Raw genomic sequence first — 23,471 nt, 5'->3', positions numbered from 1 at the left:
TGAAATTACTGTAGGCCAAGAGGAAAAGTCATTACGTAAGAAGATAAGATATGCTATAGTGATAGTTTGTGTACTTTACCTTCTTGTAGGTGATGCCACACTAGATGATTCTGACCCGTGGCAATGGAACGCCAAGATGGTATGCACAAGTGCTGCAAGACAGTCCTGAGGAACAGAGTCCTGAAGAGCAGTGCTCTGCAGTCTGCTGCTGACAGAGGACCCTGAGAGGAATGTGGCAACAGATCACAAGACACGTCATTGCCAACCTATAGAGAACCACCTACTCTGAATGTCTTGGGTACAAGATATCGATGAGGGAGGAAGGCAGAGAAAGAGAAGGAACCATCTTTTCTCCATGATCTTATAATAAGATGCCTTGCATTCTAGCCGAGAGCTGTATGCTACTCCAAAACAACAGAGTAGCAGTCCTGCTGGTAGGCCTGAGGCAGGTTATACAAGGCCCCAAGGAAGAGATGTAAGGTATAAGGAGAAGCAGGGTCTTGGCTGGATGCTGCAGGAGAAATTACAATGCATGACTTCTGTCTGGAGGGAGATGCGCTCTGCCAGCCACAGCCAGCATGGAATGTTCCCTGGTAGCCACAGGGCTCCTGGTTTCAGGGTACCCCTGCATTTGTACCACCACCACCTCTGCATGCTGTAATTCCACCATCATGGTAGGAGGCACCCCATGAGTGTACAACACCACCAGTGATGTTGGCTCCTTCTCTGGCTCCACCATCTCAAAGGATGCCGCCGCCTCCTCAGAGGAAGGCTAACCCCCCCCCACCCACCCTTCAGATGACACAGCTGGGGACATCCCCCTTTGCTGATAGTGATGGCCTCATCGTACACCAGCTGAAAAGAAGAAGCACACCAGTGCTCCCATGCCCTCATTCTCTGGTGCCCCTCCCCTGCCAAATGTCAGCTCTTAGGAGCCCCTCTCTTCACTGGAGCCCTTTTGCAACTCTCACCCCTTGTCACTGCCTTCAATATCCATGGCCTCCAGTGGAATGATCGCACACCGTTATTTAGAAGCACCAGACTTGGGCAGTCCAAGGGACCAAAGCCATCCTCAAAAAGGGAGAGGCCAGCCCAGGAAAAACTAAATTGTTACACATATCACCTTTGTCATGTAAATAAATGCACCTTCAGCTTTTGAAAATTTCTTTTTATCAGAGTGTTCCTTTCCTCTACAGTCTGCTGGGAGTCTAGTGATGTATCTCCAGCAATTCCTCTTTATTCAGGTCATATGCCACCTCCTCCTCTTCATCATCGATCATCATCATTGAACATCATCATCATCATTGATCATCTTGTCCCTCTGGAGGAGGCAGGCCTTGTCTTTAGGCGAGGTTATGAAGCATGCAGCAGGCTAAAAAGATCTCAGACCTTTGTTGGGTTGTTATGAAAATAGCCCCCCTGATCTGTCCAGGCAACAGAAACATGTTTGGAGTAGTCCAAAGCTTCTCTCGATGACTGACTGCTTTGGTGAGCTCTGTTGTAGCGAGCATTTGCTGCAGGCTGTGGTTATGCCAGCAGCATCATGAGCCAGGTTTTGCATGGATATCGTCTATCACCTGTAGGGGAAAAGGCAGAGAAGAACAAAGTTAGATATCCCAAGCTGGTAAGCAGCGAAACTGCTCCCTGGTACAGGCTGGCATGGGCCTCCTGGGCCAAAGTGTTCAGACCACCTAGAGACAGAGGGAGAGAAAAAGGCAAAGGTTAGCTGCTGTGTGCTTCCAGTGAGAGCAGCATACCTACCAAGAAGCCAACCCTTAGTGACTGCTTCCTGGAAGCAGTCATGAATTCCTGACTGTGAGAGGACGTAATTATCGTGACAGATCCCAGAAACCTGGGCATTTCATCTCTAATGATCCCTTTGCATTGCAGACCACCCGCATGTTGAGGGAAAGGAAGCCCTTGCAGTTGCAGAAAGTGACCTGGTTGCCTATAGGTGCCCTTATAGGGAGATGAGTATAATTGATAAGCCCCCAAAACAGAGGGCAAATGTTCAGTTTGGTAGAAATCGGTCATTATTTGTTGCTGCTGTTGCCTTCTCTGAAGAAAAGACATATAGTGATGTGTTTTCCGGAGAAACTGATCGATATGCATGGAGGTGGCTGACTGGCTTATTCCAGCCATGACTCCTAGAGATGTCTGAAAGGTGCTTGTGGCAAAAAAGGCCAGAGCCGAATGGAAGGACACAGGTCCTGCTCTAGTTGCTGAAATGGGTAAAATATGGTTTCCTTGTTGAACTTGAACCTGCGCAAGACTTGCTCCTCCGATTAGATCTGAAAACTGTGCCTTTGTCCTGTATACTGTCTGATTACCATTTCCTTCTCTGTTCTCTCTCCCTTCTCAAACTCTGTGCCCTTCATATCCATTAGTGTATAATACTCATGTTCAATGTCAGTTCACTTCCACTCACACACAATTCCCCCCCCCCCCCCCTTCACCACCACCACCAAGTCATCCCCAGTGACGCACACATGCTCTCGGAAATGCTGTGCCTTTCATGACAGTTTTCTCAAAGAACAGAAGCAAACCTAGTATCATACAGAAGGACAAACCCGACAAAAAAAAAAAACATTACAGTCAAACACATTTCTGGGCAAGGACAATGATGTCCAAGTTAACAACCCGCCACCTTTTCCCTCTCCTCATATCAAGCAGTCCTGTCCATTCACCAGAAGAAGCCAGCAGGCCAAACACCAGGTCCAAAAAGACAATATTTTTTAAATTGGCGCATTAATTAACAGGCGTAAGTGTTCACACATTCTTAATGACATTCACTCATTGTTCTTTATAAAATCGCAAAGTACGCACGAACAACCAAACTGCACCCCAAATTCACCTACTTTGTTCGCGAGTACTTGCCATGTTTAGAAAATCACCTGTACATGTGAAATGCCTTTGAAAATGTGCTCAAGTGTCTAGGAGGGCAGTGCTTGGAGATGTGATGAAAGGAGTATGGATAGATTCACAACTGAGACAGCAGCCTTCCTCCCTGGTCCTCAGACTAACGAGGGTAGCACTCCCCATCCCTCCCCACATGGTCCTCAGGTTTGGTGAGTGGCCAGTTATGGTCCAAGGGAAAGCTGGCCATCTTGGATAGGAGTGAAATTGGGGGTATTGGTGGTCCAGCTGAATAAGACGTGCAGCACATCCAGCATTGTCTTTCTATTAATACTGGCATTTCATCCGGCTGTTTACTTTTGGGAATGATTATTGCCAGGCAGACACATTTAATTTTCCATAAAATATAATAAGCTTAAAATTATGAGATCTTTATTCAGCGCCATTTGTTCCAGCTAAGTTCAGACTTGGCCGGACAAATGGCAGGATCTAAAAATTCCGTCACTCTGATTGCCTCTGAGCTATCTGGCTACGTATTTCATTATTTAAAACATAGCTGGATAATCTGGCGATGTTCTGGGGGTGGCACCATTTATCTGGATAAGTTATCCAGCTAACTTTAAGCCTTCCTGAATGCAGAACTAAAGTTTAATCAGATAAACTTATGCATCTAACTTCCCAATAGCCAGATGTATTCAGAAGCTCATCTGTAGAAAGTAAGCCAGATAAATTAATCCAGCTGATTTAGCCGGATGCTCCACGGCTGAATATTGGCTTCTTTTTCCTTTAGTAGTTTATAAAAATAACATTTCTCAGCTTTTTTGCTTTAAATCCCCCTTTTCATCTTTTGTAGCCTGGAATGACCCTCACCTATGATCCAACTACAGCTGCTATACAAAATGGGTATGTTGGAAGTGGAAATCCTACTAATTAACTTGTGTGTTTGCAGACATTTTTGTTGATAACTATTATGTAATAATAATGTTTCCTATATTTTTGTAGATTTTATCCTTCACCATATAGTATTGCAACAAACAGAATGATCACTCAGACCTCTATCACCCCATATCTTGCGTCTCCTGTTTCTACGTACCAGGTTTGTATAGATAACAAAGTTTATCTTGCACTCGCAAGTCTATGGAGTTTCAAACTGAAAATAAAAAGCCAGAGTTAAGTTTGGGACAAAATAAGTTAAAAAAAGGCCTGCAAAATAGTTTCCTTGCCCAGCTTTGGAATCTTGCACCTTTTGCCCCAAGCATTTATTTATTTATTTATTTTAAGTTTTTCTATACCGGCATTCGCGATAAAATTTAAATTTTTACTGCATATTCTAGGAAGAGTAAAATATCCTTGGTAAAAAAAAATACTGTTAGAGAAAACCCTCTGCAAAGAGCATCGTAGCACTTTTGCCCGAAATTGCTCGATCTAAGAGTTCCACAGTGCTTTTCCTAGTACACTTTACAGTTTGACTGCAGAATTAAATACAGTACCACCTTTGGGACCGGAAGGACTGGGAACACATTATCTTACTGCTCAGTTCCCTGTTATTAAGAGGGCAACACCCTCCGAAGAAATTAATCACCTTCTTAGCCAAATCATTTGACTGTCCACAATGGTATGACCCTCTTAAATACCATTATAACTAATGAAAGTCACAGAATTCTCGCAGAATGCTTCAGACTTATGCAGGGGCTGAGGAACCCTGGAAATTCGTTTAGCCTGTGGCGAGTGAGGAGAATTTAATTAATCCCAGCTTTTGCTTACCTTCACTCTTCAGCCCCTATTCCCAGTCACTTATGAACTCTCTTGCTCAAACCCAACTAGGTGCATGTCTTGGGTTTCTCATGCCTGAATTCTAATCTTGCTCTGCATAAGTAGCTATGACTCTACTTTTTTTTAGTACACATCACTTGCCAAGAGTAGAACTTACTAGTGTCAAGCTACAGAACCTGGAATTTGTTTCCAAAAGGGTGGAGTGGGGCGGGGGGAGGGAATTAGGATGTTTTTTTATCCAATTGCAGCTGAATAAAATTAGGCACAGGGAGAGAGAGTAATTTGCTCAACATCCCACAGAGAAGCAGGGGGAAAAGAGAGCTTGGAGTCATGCCTTAAGATTCCGTCTGACTCAGTGCTCTAACCACTGGACCACACCATTTCCTGTTTGTGTGCTGCTCTTATTCTCTTTATTCAGAGAATTCAAATCACTTTTTTAACAGAAGATAAATCAAGATAATATGGCTTTCTCCAAGATTCCTTTTTTGGGCCTTCTGGTTTCATCTTTGCAAACTGATGCAAAGTTATACTTGAACATGCAGTATTAACATAAATGTCAAATAAATTCATAATAGGACTCTTGTGTTGAAGTGTTACTTATTTCGCTTAGAGTATTGGTTTAATTATCTGCATTCAATTTTGTAAAATAAAGAACGCTGTGTGTACTTGTAAGTAGGTTATTCATGGGCCATCTGTGCAGCTCACGCACTGTTTTTCACGCTGTCTTCCTCAGCACTTTGATTAATCCTGGTTCTATCCCAAACAGTTATGTGAGAAAAATGTTTTATCTTAGAGAGATTATTGGGAAATATTTGTTTTGCCAGTGTGATCTGGAGTTGTGAAAGGAGTACTTAGACTTGTGAGAATGCACAAGGAAGCAAATTGAAAACATTCTGGAAAAGCTGCACACCAAACCTGATGATGATCAGCAATCTAGGAGCTTGATCCAATCTGATGAGAAAAAACAAGCAGAGTTAACAAGTACAGTGGTCTTGTAACTGGCATTAATAGCATAGAAAGCAATAACCAGACTTTTAAAAAGACGTTCTTACAAACTATTGCATCTCTTAAGAAAAATATAAACCTCACGGGAGTGAGAAGCTCCATTTTGGAGCATCATTCCTTGGGATTTTGAAATAAAAACAATGACAGTCTAGAATCCAGTCAGGAAAAAGTTGCATTGAAATGTACAGTTCTTTACATTTCTGGCTCTCTTTCTTTCGCTGAGTCATACTGAAGCATACTCAAATGATTAAATGTATAGCCATGGGATCCAGAATTTCTCAGTGTCAACCACCCAGAGTATATTGTAGTCTAATGATTGACATCTTGGAAATGAGTCAGTGCAACATGAAGACAAAGGACATTTGCCTATTATAAGGACTCCCCTAAACTTTACATTAGTTTTGTGTATCTGGGCTAAGGAGCTATTCTTTGGAGTTTATGTTGGTGATAGAGTTGTTACTAAAGGTATTGTATAAACCAGGTCTAGGCAATTCCAGTCCTGGAGAGCCACAACAGGCCGGGTTTTCAGGATATCCACAGTGAATACGCATGAGATATATATACATGCGCTGCCTCCATTGAATGCAAACATATCTCATGCATATTCATTGTGAATGTCCTGAAAAATGGGGGAGGGGGGAGAAATGTTTTAGCTGCATTAATTGGCTGCTGAAAGTTGCCCTCCCTCAGTATGACTAAAAATCTGCATAGTCTACTTTTTAACCACATTGCAAGGCGGCATTCCCAGGAGCATGTTTAGGTCAGGAGAGGAAAAGCACATGCATTGAGGAATTTTCAAATCTCCATATGTACTTTTTCTGCATAAATCTACCCACAGAAAATGCAGATGCATGTGACCTGATTACTTTTTCCTACTTCAAAGTGAACATATATGCATTGTTTCACTTTCAGAATAGGTGTGAAGCCCACAGGTGAAAAGCATAACTTAGACTTTGTCTTAATGCAGTTTGTACTTGAGCAGTAATTTTTACTTCAAAATTTGTGGCTCTCTGTTTAAAGTCAGAGCCAAGTTAGAAAAGCTTCCTAGGCTTGATGAGCCAAGCCAGTAATACAAATCAGTCCAGCGAGCAGCACAATTTTGTGGACCCAGTACAACTTCCTCCATATTTTACAGCTATTGAAAGCAAAATAAAGTGCCATATCATAATAGTTTTACCCACAGCAGCAATTTCAGGGTGCAGCCAAAATGTTTAATTTTGTTTCCCTTTATTTCACTTTTTAAAAGTAGTTTTAGTGCGCGTTTAAATGTGTGTTAAAAAGAAAACTCACATTAAAATGGTTTTAGTGTACATTAAAACCATTTAGCACACATTAAGAGGATAGCTTTCAGACAAAAGCACGCAGTGGAATATATATGTATATAAGCCCACGAGCAGATATACACAAGTATTTTATAACCCATGTGTATGATATGCATGCATCTATAAAATATTCATATCTCTTCCCCATAATGCATGTAGTGTATTGAACTTGTGTACTTCTGACTATTTTAAAAATATACACGTGTATATTTAATTCACAAAAGTAAAATAGGACTTACCCGTGTAAGTCGGTGAATTTAAAAATATGCATGCATAAATGAAATTAACCAATTTAGCATTTTAGTCCACCGGTTCACCCAGTCCTTCTCCAGGTCATTGCCAGTTCACCAGACCCCCCACCTAGTCAGTACTACACAATAAGCATGTTTAGTATCACTTATGCCAGATAATTAAGAGGTGTAAAATTCCACAGGTTGGCAAATGTACACAAGTGTTTTTGAAAATAGCAACTTACGTGCGTAATTGTTGGCCCTGTCCCAGAATGTCCTTAGACCACCCCTTTTTTTGCATGCATATATGTACACGCAAAGGTGAAAATACATGTGTATTTTTGACTTTTATAAAAAACAAAAATACAGAATACATGAGTAGAGGCTTCATATGCATGCATATGCCAGTTTTTATGTGCATAAAGATTTGAAAATTCACCTCAAATAGTTTTAATGCACACTAAAAAAAAAAAATTGTATGAAATGAGACATTACAGCATATCTCTACCAGGAACAGGATTCCAGGAAAGTGCCTTCTGCTTCAATGCTCCGATTTAATTTGTTTTTGTTTTATGGTAGGCCTGTGTAAGATTCAGTAGAATGAATTTAAATTTGGCAAATTGAAGGAGAGGATCTACAAACTTTGGTAAAAGCAGAGGATAAACTGCTGTTGAAATTGTGATACTATTTCTTGCTTATCTATTAATGGTCATTGTTGGAAGAGAGAAGGCAAATGCCCAAATTCATTTCAATTTCTGGAAAATCTTTTGGTTTTTTTTATAGATGCAGAGTCCTTCTTGGATGCAGTCTCAACCATATATCATGCAACACCCAGTAAGTTGACCTTATGTCTCTTCACTGCTCTCTGCCTTAGATGCTCGGTTTACTAAAGATATGTCCATATTAAGGATTTGCTTTCTTTTCATGATCTGTATAAAACTAAATGATTGAAAAATAAACAACATTTTTGTGTTTTATTTTCTATCCCAACCCGAGAGTCTCTGGAAACCCCTGTCCCATCTGCCCTTACCTCCAGCCACCCCAGGAGGCAGCCAAAGCTCTCACAGTAAAGGCTATAGATGTGAGAAACCCCAGTCACATCCTATTCCCAATCCTTCCCCTTTGTTAAAATGTAGCCACCTACCAGGAGCTTGACCCCTCCTCCACCCTAGCTTACCCTCCCAACCCCCCTCAGACTTACTAAATCTGCCCTGGTGGTCTAGTTGGGACCCGTCATGACCCCTACACTCTGGGCCCAGCAGCCATCAGTTTCCAAAATGGCATGCCAGCTCTTTGCTCCTATCATATGATGGGGACTATTGTCACCATTTTGAAAAATGGCTGCCACCAGGTCCAGAGCACATAAGTTACTCTGGGTGGGGGATGAGGGTCTGCCTGCCATGGAGTTGGTTTTTTTTTTAACAAAGGGGAAGGGTTGAGGAATAGGAGTATGACCTATGACCAGGGTTCTCACAACTATAGTTTCAGCCACCTCCAGGGGTGGCGGGAACATGGGATGGAGGGTCTCTGGAAACCCCTGTAGTCTGAGACTCTTGGGATGGGATGTTTCTCAGAGGTGATGAGGTTTTTTCTGTTTGACATTTTTGGGATTAGAAAATAACACATATTCAGGTGGATTTTAAAAGCTTTGTACGCACAAAAATGCCTACATACGTGTGCATGTGGGTCATGTGTAAGCAATGCAGTTATGTACCAGTGTGTTCATAAGGAACAAGAGGGCGGGTAATCAGTGTTCAAAGACTTCAATATCTTCTGATTCAGGGAATTCCAGACAAGATTCTTTCTCAGAATCAGTTATTGAAAATATTACCTCCATTACCTCAGAAGCGATAATCATGGAAAAGTGCACTGCTGGCTTTGAATATTGGATTTCTGCTGTCTCTGTCCTTGCCCCTGCAACACCAGCCTCTGATCACTCTCCTGCCTTTTGCCCCACTTCAGAACCAGAGGAAGAGGACAAGGTAGTAGTGGCATATTCTGTTTCAATTTCAATTACCTTTATCTTGAGCTCACTTGCAGTCTTGGCTTTCTGCCCCGAAAAAAAAGTATCTTTTTTTTTAGGGGCAGGACTCCTTTTTTTTTTTTTTTTTTCTCACTGTTACTGGTACTACTTGTACTTCTCACAGGCTGGGCTGGCTCTGCAGCAACCCCCAATCCTCTATTCCTGCTTTCCCTCCTCTGCCCTTTCCTTACAGTGGCATGATGGAATTTGAAGTGGGTTTTGATATCACAATAGAATTTGATACTGTACCAGCACTTACAGTACCACTCTAGTACTGAATGTGTCTGTCACATGCACTCAAGCTAGCTCACAGACTTGAGTTCACTTCAGTGCTTAGCAAGGACAGAGCCAACTTGTCAAGCAGAATTCGCATCAGCTTGCTAGTGGCACAAACTCTTTCTAAGGCTAAACCTCACAGAGTATGCAAATGTCTCTGTCTCTCTCTCACACATACATACATACACACACACACACACACACAGTATATGTATGTACTTCTTTGCACTTTGTAGATACACTAAATGTGCTGTATCAGACAGACAAAACCCAGACAGACAAAACTCAGTCTTCGATGGCACTGCTTCTATCTCCACTCCAGTCCTACCTTGCCCAAGGGAACACAAAAAGCAGTGTCTCTATCTTTCTATCCCAGTGAGTGAGAACAGACTGCAGCAGAGAAGATCAGAAAAAAGTCTTTTCCCAATACCAAATCCTTCTTCTTTTCTAAAAGACTAACTTTTCTTCCACTTTAAGAGAGCTTCTGAATACACATCTTCTCTGCAAAATCTAACAGAGCAAATGGAGATTCTTTACACATGCTCAGACCTTTCAGTGGGAGGACAGCATCTCTTGATTCAAATGGCAGCAATAGGCTAGTTTAAAAGATGCTTCACTGTGATTGCCCCTCTGTCCGGTCGTCTTGTCTACTTCTCCCATCTTGGCACCAAGCCGGCTGCTTTGTCACACAGGCTAGAGGTGGCTGCTATAGCTACTAGTTAGTCCCTGTTGGTTGCTATAGACTTGAATATGCCATGGATATAAAATGGGAAACAAATGAGACAATTTTTGTTAAATTTGTGGGCACCCTCCATTCATTTCAGGGATATTAACTGTAAAATAATTAGTACAATTGGTGTATCTTTACAACATTCAAGAGGGCAACCAGAGAGTCTATAATGGATGCAGATAGTCTGCCAAATTAGACTTGAAGCACTAAACTTCTCTTTTGAAGTCAAATCAGACTAAAAGGCTTGTGAGAGTGAAATAGCTTTACTAAAGGAAAGGAAACCTTAACTGACTTCTTGAAGATGAGGAAAATGAGCAAAATAAAGTTGGTAGATGAGTTACATGACAGCAACAATCAGCAAAATCTGACTTATTTAATTCTAGAAGAGATTTTGGTGTTTAAAGTTTGCAAAGCTCTTCTTTTTGATCCCAAACTCAGTGTGGCCTTAATTAAAGGTGCAGAATATTCAGTCTAAGGGTGTGAAAATATTTTTTCTAAAAATCAGATATATTAGGATAGTAAAGAAAAGGAATTCTAGGAGGAAAGGCATAGGAGGAAGCCACAGAACCTGGAACTGTGAGGTTTTAAAGAACTGAGCTAACACTGTAGCTTTAAAACTACAGTGAGGAAATGGACTCCAGAGCAAAAAGTGGTGATGAATTTTAATCCAACTGTGCTCTGGGACTTCCCCCCTCCCCCCCTTAAAGGATTTTAAATGATGGAATTGTCCACCCAGATACATGTGATTAATGCTTTTCAGGCCACCTCTCTCTTATGTGACATTGAAAAGCCAATCTTTGGGTTTAATGAGAACATTTTCAATTAATGTATTAAACCTATAGGCTGCAGTTCCAAGAAGCTCAAAGTGATGTTATGATTACGTATAACATCCATTTTAAAATTCTGTGTACTTTGCATTTATTAAATCTGCTTTCCGGTCCTGATTATGGCTTGTGCATAGCTAGGGTCATCACTGCAAGGACTGTTGCTGGCTTTCCCAGCTCAGCAGCTGGCACTTTCATTGGAGAGGATGTCGTGCTTTTCCCAGCCAGCTGAAGTGGGAGTATGATGGCATCTTCAGGTTTGACCTGACGGATAACTGAAGAGTCATAACTTCTGTGCTGTCTCATTAAAGTGCTCTCCGCAGCAACTTGCAGTTTGTCGAACAGGAAATCCTTCCAGCACACAGAGTCTGATGACTTATGACATGTGCCCTTGTCACATGTCCTTGAACAACTAAAGATCTTCCACATGAGGACTTCTAAAGGCCAAACTCTTGACTTATGCACTGTGGGGGTAGTTTTGTGACTGCTCGCATACCTTTACACCAGTTTTCAAAGTGCATGTATATTGTTTTCCCTTTGAAAATTATCCCACCAAAACTGCCTGCGCACATTTACCCCTGCTGTGTGTGCATTGTTTCAGGAAACATTATGTGCATGCTTTTTGAAAATGCAAATGTATGTGTGCAGTTCCATCCCTGCTCACAAGAACCTTTACACTGTGGGTAAAAAGCATGCACGTGCAGGCCCTATGTGCACGCTTTTTACCTGCTTATCAGACAAGCAGTTTTCAAAAAGCCCGGACATGGTACGTGTGTTCACCTTAGCGCTAGGTAGAATATGAGTGAATAAATAATTGCCACTTGATACCAGGCAGGGCTACCTGTCTCTGTCTGGTTTTCTGACGTGGAGCACTGAACAGAAGATAATATCAAGAGTAAATAATTGTTATAGATTACTTGACACCATAGCTTGTTAAAAATCCTTCTGTTCCTTCAAAGAAGAAAAACATTACCATAGTGTGTTTATCTTTTTATATATTTTCTTTATTAGTAGGTTTCACACACAACAGTATATGTCAAACATCAATAAACAAAACCAAGACACTGGTACATCACTTGAAACCCACAACTTTTATATAATCCCCTAAACCTCCCTCCCTTCCCCTATCCCATCCTACCCCCATCCTCTGAAAAAGAAGAAAGCAAGACTTGAACACTGGAGTCCGATGAAAGCAAATAAGGATCCGTACTACCAGAATCATCCCAGTCCCTTTAATGTGCAGTTCTTCCATCTGCAACCTATTCCATCCAAAATTCAAAGGGAGACCTTATAAAGGAAAATGTATGTATGGTGTAACATCGTATGGCAATCAGTTTCTCCAAGTAATGAATCATCTTCAGTTTCCGTCCCACATCTAGTTTGGTCAATAGTGTTGTAGCTCTCCATGTTACTGCCAACATGCATCTTGCTGCTATAGATATGTGATGCAAAAGTCTATTCTGTGATAATGTTAGATTACTGGCGGGTACATTCAACAACCAAAACTTAGGGCCCTCAGGAACATCACATTGTAATATCATTTTAGACATATCAAAAATTATTTCCCAAAATTGTACAACCAAAGGGCAAGACCACCAAATATGTCAAAAAGAACCTCCTTCCCCACATTTTTGCCAACAAGAACCATCCATAGAGGGATACATTTTTTTTCAGCCTTTCAGGAGTCAAGTACTACCTGTACAATATTTTATGACTGTTCTCAAGAAAAGAAGCTGATATAGAGCTCAGTTATACAGAAAGATCCCAATCTCCCTTTTCCCATGTTCCTCCCGAAACCTGTTCCCAGGCTCTCATATGTGTAAACTTACTCAATGTGGAAGAATTCAACAATACATATATTTTACAGCTGATTCCTTTAATACAAGGGGCATTGTCACAATCAACGTCTAGCATAGATGTCCCCATTAGCAGGGCAGATCTGACCCACTTAGATCCCATAAAATGAGATAATTGATAACAGGCAAGGAAATCATAGGCAGGGACACCAAATACCCTTTGTACCTCAGAGAAATCCATGACCTTTCCATAATTGACCAGGCTGTGTCAAACCCAGGCATTTCCATCTTTGAAATGTCTGATTCTCATCTCCCATAAGAAAATCAGGATTATACCCAATAGCGGTACTAAAATAAAAATCCCCAACCCACATTAATGACAGTTTCCATTTTTTCCAAATTAACAACATGCATTCCTGAAACGGGGCCATCTGATTCCTGACATCTCTCCCAAGATGCCAACCAGAAAAATAAATGGATAGAAGTATCCCCCAACAAATACTGTTCAGTATCCATCCACTGTTTCCTGTGTTCCTCCATGCGGCAATCAATAACAGCTTTCATTTGCGATGCAACATCATATTTTAAAAGATTTGGCACTCCCAAACCCCCTACAGGTTTTGATTGGTACAACACTGATTTAGCCACCCTTGAAGGCCTCTTTCTCCAAATAAGGGCAAATATCTTCCTCTGCCAGCCTTTAATCACAGCCTCTGAGATAAAACAGGGAAGAGTTTGAAATAAAATCCTGCTCTCACTCCTTGTGACCTTGGGCAAGTCACTTTACCCTCTGTTGCTTCAGGTACAAACTTAGAGGGTCGTTTATCAAAGTGCTATATGGCGTTTTTGCATGCGTTAAGGCGTTTTCGCATGCAAAAAATGCCTTTAATGCATGCGAAAATGCCATAACACATAGCGCGATGCAAATTAGAAAAAGGGGAGGAGTTTGAGGCGGGATTTGTGGCACATCACATCGGTTTACAGTATAACAATTGAAAATAAGAAAGGAATTTACATCTTAACAATTTGAACAACTATGTTTTAATTTTGAACTAATAAGGAGTTTAAAGGGCGAGGGGCGGTAGAAACATAAGGGATCAAAAACCACAAGGAACAAATAACTATAATTGTTGTAACTGTAGAGGTAAGCAAGTTGTGTGAGGTGAGAGAAGGTTCAGGAAATGTGCTTGCGGAGGGGAAGGGGGCTTGACAGTCTGAGTGCGGGTGTGTGTGTGGAGAGTTATTGGTAGGCTTGCTTAAAGAGCCAGGTTTTCAGTTGGTTGTTTTTTTTGTCCACTTGTAGAAGATGTCAAAGTCCAACTTATGCATATATTAAAACATATATGTTTTAATATATGCATTATCTAGATAGGTGTTCCTATGTATTAGAGGAGGTGTTTATGTGTTTAAATATATTTAATAAATTTTGGAAGCAATGCAATTGTTATAGGACCTCTGGTTTTCATTAAGACATAATAAATATATAAAAGTCCAACTTAAGACATACCAAAAATGCAAGAAAAAAGAAAATCACACTTTGAAGCGGGTGCAGATTGTGGAGAGTGATCATCTTCGGATTTGCGCTACAATCTATGGCCACTTTTCCCAGCTCTTTGCCATTTAGGCCATGCCACATCTCCTGGTATACATTTTTGCTGTGTCAAGGAGGAAACTGGTATGCCAGTCGCCTGCAATATGACTCTCGCTTCAGATTCAGTTCTGATCTTGGATGTAACGCCACTTATTGTAACTGCTAATCCAAATGGGAAAAGCCACCTGTATCAAATATTTTCACTGCATAGCTGAGTTTTCACAGTCCGCAGCTCCCTCCATTTTTTTCAAGGTCGTGGGCAACAGATCATTTATAAATCAGAATGGAATTTCCATCCTAGTTTAGGGAACCCATCTTTCTTGCCAAATGAAAAATGTTCTCCTTATGACGATAACTATAAAAACACACAATGATGTCTTTTGGAGAATTGCAGGGGGCTCCACCTTGATGCCCTATGTGCTCTGCTCAAGATTATTTTAGGCAGCTCATCTTCATCCCCAAAATCTTGGTTCGCTTTCAATATAGCCATGCATATTTTCTGTATCACCTCAGAGGCATTTATATAGTCTTCCTTTTCAAAGTCGCCTCTAATTTGCAAATTGGAACGCCATGATCTGTTTTCAAGATCCTCTAGTTTGTTGGCAGTTTCCTCATGAAGTTGTTGTAATTCTGAAACATATCTTTTCAACTGAGTCACTTTAGAGGCCTGCTCCTCTATACCAGGCTCCACACACCTAGTGAAGTTGAGGACTTTGGACCTCAATTCACCTAGTCTCTCGCGGTTCATCTTTGATAGATTTAATATCCATCTGAATATCTCAAAATCATGTGCAAAAATCAGGTTTTGTCAATGCTTTTCCTGTGCCAGTCTCCAGTATCTCTGCTGGCGCTGAATCAGTAGATCATCACTCACTTTCTTTAGGCAGTTCCTCCCCTGAAGAGAGGGCTTCATATCGGGACCATTATCATAGGTGAATTGATGTAAGTCCACAGATTTATTTTTTTTTTTGTGTGATGTCATCTTAACTGCAGCCCAGCCGCGAAAGACCGTGAAAATTTCAAAAACAGGTTGCTGCTTGCCTGAAATTAGCTTTTAAGTTGGGAGTGGTGAGGAGCTTGGCACTTAATGCAGCCATCTTACCAGATGACGTCACTTCCACCCCACAGTGGGCTGGATTTTAAAAAGGTTACGCTCGCTGGGCCTATTTTCAAAAGCCCTGGGACACGTGTAAATCCCAGGGCTTTACTAAAGGGGCGGGAGCGGGGCCAGAGGCCTCAGATACAGCGGCCATTTGCTCCTGTGTCGGAGGATTGCGTGCCGGCAGGTTGCTGGTGGGCGCAAAAGGTACAATGAGAATTTGGGAGGGGTTAGAGCAGGGAAGGGGTGGGAAGCTTAGGTTTGGGGGAACGGGGAAGGCGGCTCAGTGTGCACAATTGTGCACCCCCTTGCGCGCGCCAACCCCTGATTTTATAACATGCGCGCGTATGTTATAAAATTGGGCATACATGTGTGCACGCCGGGTAGCCCGCGCACCTTTTAAAATCTACCTCAGTATGTATATCTAATGCTCCTGTTGAAACTGGATTAGTCTCTCAAGTAGAAAATGAAACTACGATTTATAAAACATGAGAAACAATGTTTTGAATGGATTAATACTTGCAGTTAATAAGCATCTAACATTTTTCATTAGCTCTGTTCATTTAACTGGGGTAAAGTTGCATCAAACGAAAAAAAGTTCAGCTAGGCAGAACTACTGCTTCAACCAGATGAAAGCAATAATAAAACTGGTTCATGGCAGCAGAAGATGCTTGCACAACTGCTGGAGTTGTTGGACACAAGTGCAGCATGTATTCCTCCTCTGCAGATCATGTTTACAAACCTTCCATTCACTCACCTAATACATACAGGTAGAGTGAAGTATTGCAAAGCAAACTGCACCAGCTGCAAAAATGGTACATCATTTAGACCAGTAGTTCCCAACCCTGTCCTGGGGACCTCCCCAACCAGTCGGGTTTTCAGGATATCCACAATGAATATGCATGAGAGAAAATTTGCATGCACTGCCTCCATAACATGCACATTTTCTCTCTTGCATATTCATTGTGGATATTCTGAAAACCCGATTTCACTGGCCATATGAGCTTGTCTATGCCATAAAACATTGAAGTCCTGGCGTTTGTAGAGCAGAGTTTCTGAAGCTGGTTCTGGAGTTTCCCCTAGCTAGTATGTTTTTTGAGAATATCCACAATGAATATGCACGAGATAGATTTGCACACAATGGAGACAGTACATGCAAATCTATCTCATACATTTTCATTGTGGATACTTAAAAACATGACTGGGTGGGGGTGGGGTACTCAGGCACCGTTGTAGGTGCACAAAGTCTAAATCAGTGGTTTCCAACCCTGTTCTGGGGAACCCCCAGCCAGTCAGGTTTTCAGGATATCCACAGTGAATATGCATGAGAGAAAATTTGCACGCCAGGACTTCAATGTTTTATGGCATAGACAAGCTCATATGGCCAGTGACAAATTCTATCCTCTCGCACTATGAAATATTTGTTTATTTAATTGGATTTATTATTCACTGAATACAAGCTTCATCCAGAGTGGTTTACAGTATTTTAGAATAGCGGCATATGAGCAAAAGTCAGTAGCTCCTTTACAAAGATTACATGTGTTAACAGTTTAGTTAGTAACACCTTAGAACTAAATTGTATATCAGCGGCACTAATTAAACTAGACTACAACACAGAGGGCAATACTAATGATTCATTTGAAAATACTGATTGTAGCACAATTTTAATTTCCAGCAGCACATTTGAGGCAGAATTGCCTCAATATTTACATGCATTAAAAGTCTGTATCCATTTCATCTAGCTTATGCTCTTCAATTTCCCTTTTTTATCTTTCAGGGGGCTGTATTAACTCCCTCTATGGACCATACCATGTCACTACAACCTGCATCAATGATCAGCCCTTTGACACAGCAGATGGGTCATCTGTCCTTGGGCAGTACTGGAACAGTAGGTGGCAACTTCATTCAGACTGCATGCAGTAGGATGTCTGTTTTGTGTGAAAAAGAGCTGGGTGATTGCAGGAAAATTCAGTCTGTTTTATTTTCATGTTAATGAAGACCAAATAAGTTATTTGTCTTTACTTTAATGAAGATATTGGAAAGCAAAGAGGTTGCCAAATAGGATAAATGACTTGTGAATTATAGTTTATTTTGAACAAAACAGATTGGATAAATGAATGTGCTGTTAATTCTATTCTTTATTTAATGCAAAAAGAGAGCTATGTCTGAGCATCAAGGTGGAAAATTCAGAGTTTTTAGATTCTTTTCATTTTGGACCTTCTGTTTTTCTATGGGGTTGCAGACCATGTGACTGTCTCTGTTGTGTTGGTGTCTGTGGCAAAAATATTTCCATAGATGGAGGCAATGAAATTGGTTTGAAAGAAGATGGTGCACAAAAATCTGACATCAGCTGTGCAGGCTTTACCTCCATTTTTTTCCTGAAGAAGAGAAATAAACTTTAATTATTGATCAAGCCTGTTATAAAATGATGTATCATCACAATTTTTCTTCAAGATTTAAGCATTTTATTATTGGCTAATCTGGAATCTGCCCCTATTTTTTATTTTTTTTTATTTGCTAGTATCTAACCAGCAAAAGTGCTCTTGGAGTCTCTTCCTGTTTTCTCTGTGAATAACTGTCTTTGTTTCCTGCTGGAAGGGTTCTTGGGTAAAAGTGATGTCACATTGCAGTGTCTGCACTTTTGTTTTGACTCCATCAGGGAAGCCGCCAGCACAAAAAGGGAACCAGGGTTGATGGGGGTGACTGACTGCATGGAAATGTTTAGCAGCAGAAAGAAGTGGTTGAAGAGAAAGTTCAGTAACAGCAGCTGAGGAAGGCTCTGAATACTGTGCCTGTTTTATGGAGTGCTGGTAGTGTAGGAAGAGCACTTGGCATAGCGGCCGGAGGAGCACAGCAGCATGATGTGGGAATGGCAGCAGTGACATGAGGCTGGAGGAAGGACCTGGAGAGTGGCTTACTGGAGGCTGAAGAAGCAACAGTTGTCGATATGGGGGAGGACGATAGGCGTGGTGGCTGGAGGTGGGGAGCAGTGGCAGAAGATAATTAACAGCACCAGCAATGCTTTATGATGAACGCTAGAGCTCTGAAACTGCAAAAAAAAAAAAGTCTGTTTGTTGCTGAGCAAGGTGCCTCTTGGGAGATAGCCTGGTGCTAGCAGAGAGAAGAAGGCAAGGTGACTGCAAGCATGCAGATCTCAAGGCTTGCAAAGTAACTTTTAAAGCACACACACAGCTGAATTTTTTTAACTGGTCAACAGTTCATAAAGTGCACAATATCTAAAATCTGCACAGACAGTATGTCCCCTTTTAAGAATGTGAATACTTCTTACTAAATCCTAAAAATAGTAAGCCTTCCATGTAGTTAGGAAATGCACGAGAATATAAAGGCATGTTTTTCTCAATAACAGATTGCAAGTTATCTAAGATCATCTGCAGACCGCACGCTTACACACAATGCATTACGCACCATTCCTGGTACAAGTGGACAGCAGTGTAGGAAGATTGCCCTGTTGTAAAGTGCCTTTTTGCCTTGTAAAAAGTCGGTTCGGTAAATTTCTAATCTGGTATTTAGCATCTGTCTTCATAGGCTCTGTATTACTAAAACTAACACATCCTGCCAATACAGTTTTCCTGTATTTTAAAATATGCCCAGACCACAAAGAAAGAAGGAAAAAAAAAAAACTAGTACTTGGATGTATTGGTTTAAATTTGTTGACCCAGAAAGCCAAATGGAAACAAAAAGTCTAGCTTCCATTTGGGTCCTGGCAGCAGCAGAGGGCGTGAAGCAATGGATGGAAATACAGGTTAACAAATAAAATTTAAAAATATATAATAAGACACCTTTTCATTGGTCTAAACACATTTCTTGACTATCTTTCAAAAGCTAATACGCTCAACCTCAGGTCGGAATAGAATGAACCAAAAATGACATTATCGGAAAATATAAGTGAATCATAAAGGACATGCCAATGATGATAGGAAGGTGAATGGCGGTAGACTTGACTTGTATGGCTCATAATAAGATAAGAAACCCAGATATTTTTCCCCTTTCCTGTCAGTTCTCATCTTTCTGAATTGTTTAAATTTTCCTTTATCCAGATCATATGATCATTGATGTAGTGCTCCACAATGGAGGCCGCCTTTGTGGTGTTTGACGATGAAATCACTTAAAGAAGAATTCCCTGCTGCACTGGTATTGGCCTCTAGGCAACCACATAATCTGAAGCAAAAATTAGTAAAAAGCATGCTTCTAACAGAAATTCAAAAAGAAGAACATGGTATATAACCCTGCAATGAACCGCGCCGCAAGCTATGACAGCACATATCCCAGGACCCCCACATGAGAAAAACATTCAGCATAAGGCAGAGCTTCCCAAACCTGTCCTGGGGGACCCCACAGCCGGTCGGGTTGCCAGGATATCCACAATGAATATGCATGAGTTAAATTTGCATATACCGTCGCCGTGATATGCACATTTATCTCATGCGTATTCATTGTGGATATCCTGAAAACCCGACCGGCTGTGGGGTCCCCAGGACAGGTTTGGGAAGCCCTGGCATAAGGGGATCAAGCTAGTGCTTCTTCTGCAATGTAGTGTGTATCATTTAGTGCCAAAGATGTGAAAAGGCAGGCCAGACCTTAAATGCAGGCAAGATCTGACCCCTAGATTCATCATTCTGCTATATTTAAAGCAGAATGATGGGGCGGGGAAGTGATAGTGGGCAGCGGGTTGCATCACAGCATTGCGGTTTCGCTGCACACTATCGCCCCCATAGCACCACGGGAAAAGGTGTAGTTAATTCCCGCGGTGCTGCCGGTGATAATATGAGAAACATTATCGCCAGTAACCGAAACCTCACCCACACTCCTCCCCTTCCCCTAATTAGAATAATACCGCTGCAATGCACATCGCAGAATAAAGAATGACCCTGTAAGTTTCTTAACCCATTATGAGCCATAAACTTATACTGCCTGTCAATGTCTGACCATCTATCAAATCTTCCATTGCCTCCTCTCCCCACCTCTTCCACCCCAACGAACCCCCTTCCCCAATCATTGAAATTCCTTTTGTGAATAAATATATTTTTCATAAGAAAAGAAACAGTAGATAGTAGCCTATAATTAAGTTTTATTAAATTTAAAAAAATCTCCAAAGATCAGAAGTATTGGGCTTCCAGAAATAAATATTTTTTTAATTCTGTAAAATTAGAGGTCATATTTGCTTTAACTTACAAAACCACGAACATGCTTCTAAGTTAAGAGACATAAATATTTTACTTTCATACCTTCAAATTTAATTGACTGCTCTAGTTAGAAAGAAGTAACTATGTCTTTACTAAGTTTTTTGTTGTGATCTGTAAGCTTTATCCTATGGAAATAATGTCTGGAGCAGTATCCCTGTGTCTGTTGCATGATGAAGAGACTGCAGTGTGATAAGGATCTGTAAGTGCAGTAAAGCAGCAGAACTAATCACCTGTACTCAAACTAGCACCTCCCTGTCTTTTTTTTCTTTCCCTTCTTTGCGTGGATTTATTTTTAGGTCCCTTTCCCCTGCATTTGTAGTGGGAGCAGATGTTTTTGGGTGGGAGGGTTTAGGCCCGGCAGTCTTTCTGATCCTTTGGATTTCCAGGTCTACTGCCAGGGGCTTTCATTCACAACGTCCTGAGATTATTTTCTCCCTCTCTCACCCACTCTTCCCACCTACATAGGCCGGCTCCCACAGCAACAGCAAGGAGCCACATACCGCTGCTCCCTCTGGAGCACAGAACTTGTGCATCCTGAGTCTGGCCACTATGTGCCGCTGTTGTGCAATGGCTGGGCCTCCCTCTACAGCATTTCAAGCCTCGGCTAGCACAGGGAGCAGAAGTTGGGTTCAGAAATCAAACCCACATCCCTGGCATGGTGGCACACAGCATTGCCACTGATCAATCATGCCAGCTCACATTTTTACAGATTTGTTTTTTGCACTAAATGTGCACCTTTTATCATGAATCTGTGTCCCCCCTTTATTAAAACCTTCTCTCTCATACTATAATGGAATAGTCACATAGAACTTTTCAAATTGTCAGACACTTATTTCTCCACAGACATGAACTGAAAATTAGAAACATAAAAGGCCTGTAGTTAGTGATTTTGATTGCTCTTAACTTCTGAATTATATTCTGGTAGATTGGCAGCTTTACAACTGGAGAACTGTCCTCCTCATAGTGGCATGGTTACATTAATAGGATTTTTACCAATTGGGCATTTAGGACCTGATTCACTAAGACAGCGGTTCTCAACCGGTGTGTCGCGACACACCAGTGTGTCGCCAAGCACCGGCAGGTGTGTCGCGGCTCCCGGTGCCCCACTGCCCCGCTTGTGCTTCCCTTCTCCCCAGGGGCAGGACTGAAGAGTGGAAAGATGCTGCGCACTACCGCCGGCTGAAGACTGGAGAGACCTACGCGCCGCCGGCGGGGCCGAAGAAGGGAGAGATGCTGCGCGCCGCCGGCGGGGCCGAAGAAGGACGCGATGCTGCGCGCCGCCGGCGGGGCCGAAGGACGCGATGCTGTGCGCCGCCGGCGGGGCCGAAGAAAGGAGCGATGCTGCGCGCCGCCGGCGGGGCCGAAGGACGCGATGTTGCGCGCCGCCGGCGGGGCCGAAGAAAGGAGCGATGCTGCGTGCCACCGCCGACTGAAGACTGGCGAGGCCTGTGCACCGCCGGCGGGGCCGAAGAATGGAGACGCTGCGCGCCAGCACCAGCAGCTGAAGAGTGATCTGTGCGCCACCGCCAGAGGCCAGGCCGGCGGGACGAAGAGCAGAGAGACACTGCACACCGCCGGAGGCGGTTGGAGAGACGTTGCATGCCGCTGGAGGTCAGGCCAGCAGCGACTGATAAGCGGAGGCCAGGCATATTGGGCCAAACAATGAGAAGAGGCTCCATGTGAGCTTGTGTGTGTGTGGTAGATTGGGTGCATGAGTGGCAGCTTTGTGTGTGTGTGGTAGAATGGGTGCATGAGTGTGTGTGTGGTAGAATGGGTGCAGGAGTGGCAGCTTTGTGTGTGTGTGGTAGAATGGGTGCATGAGTGTGTGTGTGGTAGAATGGGTGCAGGAGTGGCAGCTTTGTGTGTGTGTGGTAGAATGGGTGCATGAGTGTGTGTGTGGTAGAATGGGTGCAGGAGTGGCAGCTTTGTTTGTGTGTGGTAGAATGGGTGCATGAGTGTGTGTGTGGTAGAATGGGTGCAGGAGTGGCAGCTTTGTGTGTGTGTGGTACAATGGGTGCATGAGTGTGTGTGTGGTAGAATGGGTGCAGGAGTGGCAGCTTTGTGTGTGTGTGGTACAATGGGTGCATGGTTGGCAGCTTTGTGTGTGTTTGGTACAATGGGTGCATGAGTGGCAGCTTTGTGTGTGTGTGGTAGAATGAGTGCATGAGTGTGTGTGTGGTAGAATGGGTGCCTGGGTGCATGAATGGCAGCTGTGTGTGTGTGGTAGAATGGGTGCATGAGTGGCAGCTTTGTGTGTGTGTGGTAGAATGGTACCTGGGTGCATGAATGAGAGCTTGTGTGTGTGCGTGGTACAATCGGTGCATGAGTGGCAGCTTTGCGTGTATATGTGGTAAAATGGTACCTGGGTGCATGAGTGAGAGCTTGTGTGTGTGGTACAATGGGTGCATGAGTGGCAGCTGTGTGTGTGTGTGTGATAGAATGGGTGCCTGAGTGCGTGAGTGGCAGTTTTGTGTGTGTGTGGTAGAATGGGTGCCTGAGTGCGTGAGTGGCAGCTTTGTGTGTGTGTGGTGGAATGGGAGCAAGAGCATTTGTGTGTGATTGAGAGCTTCTATGTAAGTGACAGAGCATGTGTGTGATTGAGAGAGAGACTGTCAGAAGTGATGTGTTTCTGTGAGAGCGAGACAGAGATTGGTCAGCGAAGTGATTGGTGTGTGTGAAAGAGAGACAGAGACTGGTCAGGGAGGTGACTGGGTCTTTGTGAGAGAGACAGAGACTGGTCAG

General features: G+C 42.5%; 1 protein-coding gene across 8 annotated transcripts in view; it reads left to right on the top strand.

Moving 5' to 3' along the window:
• The window catches only part of RBMS1 (RNA binding motif single stranded interacting protein 1), a 417,298-nt gene that overhangs the window by 368,606 nt on the left and 25,221 nt on the right, over positions 1–23,471 (top strand). For all 8 annotated transcript variants that reach the window (XM_029605592.1, XM_029605591.1, XM_029605593.1 and 5 more), the window contains 4 exons: positions 3,710–3,759; positions 3,859–3,952; positions 7,970–8,020; positions 17,303–17,413. In XM_029605592.1, coding sequence (XP_029461452.1) covers positions 3,710–3,759; positions 3,859–3,952; positions 7,970–8,020; positions 17,303–17,413 — 306 coding nt within the window. The remainder of the gene's footprint in view (positions 1–3,709; positions 3,760–3,858; positions 3,953–7,969; positions 8,021–17,302; positions 17,414–23,471) is intronic.

This window comes from Rhinatrema bivittatum, chromosome 6 (genome assembly GCF_901001135.1).
Source record: "Rhinatrema bivittatum chromosome 6, aRhiBiv1.1, whole genome shotgun sequence".
NCBI lineage: Eukaryota > Metazoa > Chordata > Amphibia > Gymnophiona > Rhinatrematidae > Rhinatrema > Rhinatrema bivittatum.
The sequence above is the reverse complement of the archived record's forward strand: the minus strand, read 5'-3'. Positions and strand labels throughout refer to the sequence as shown.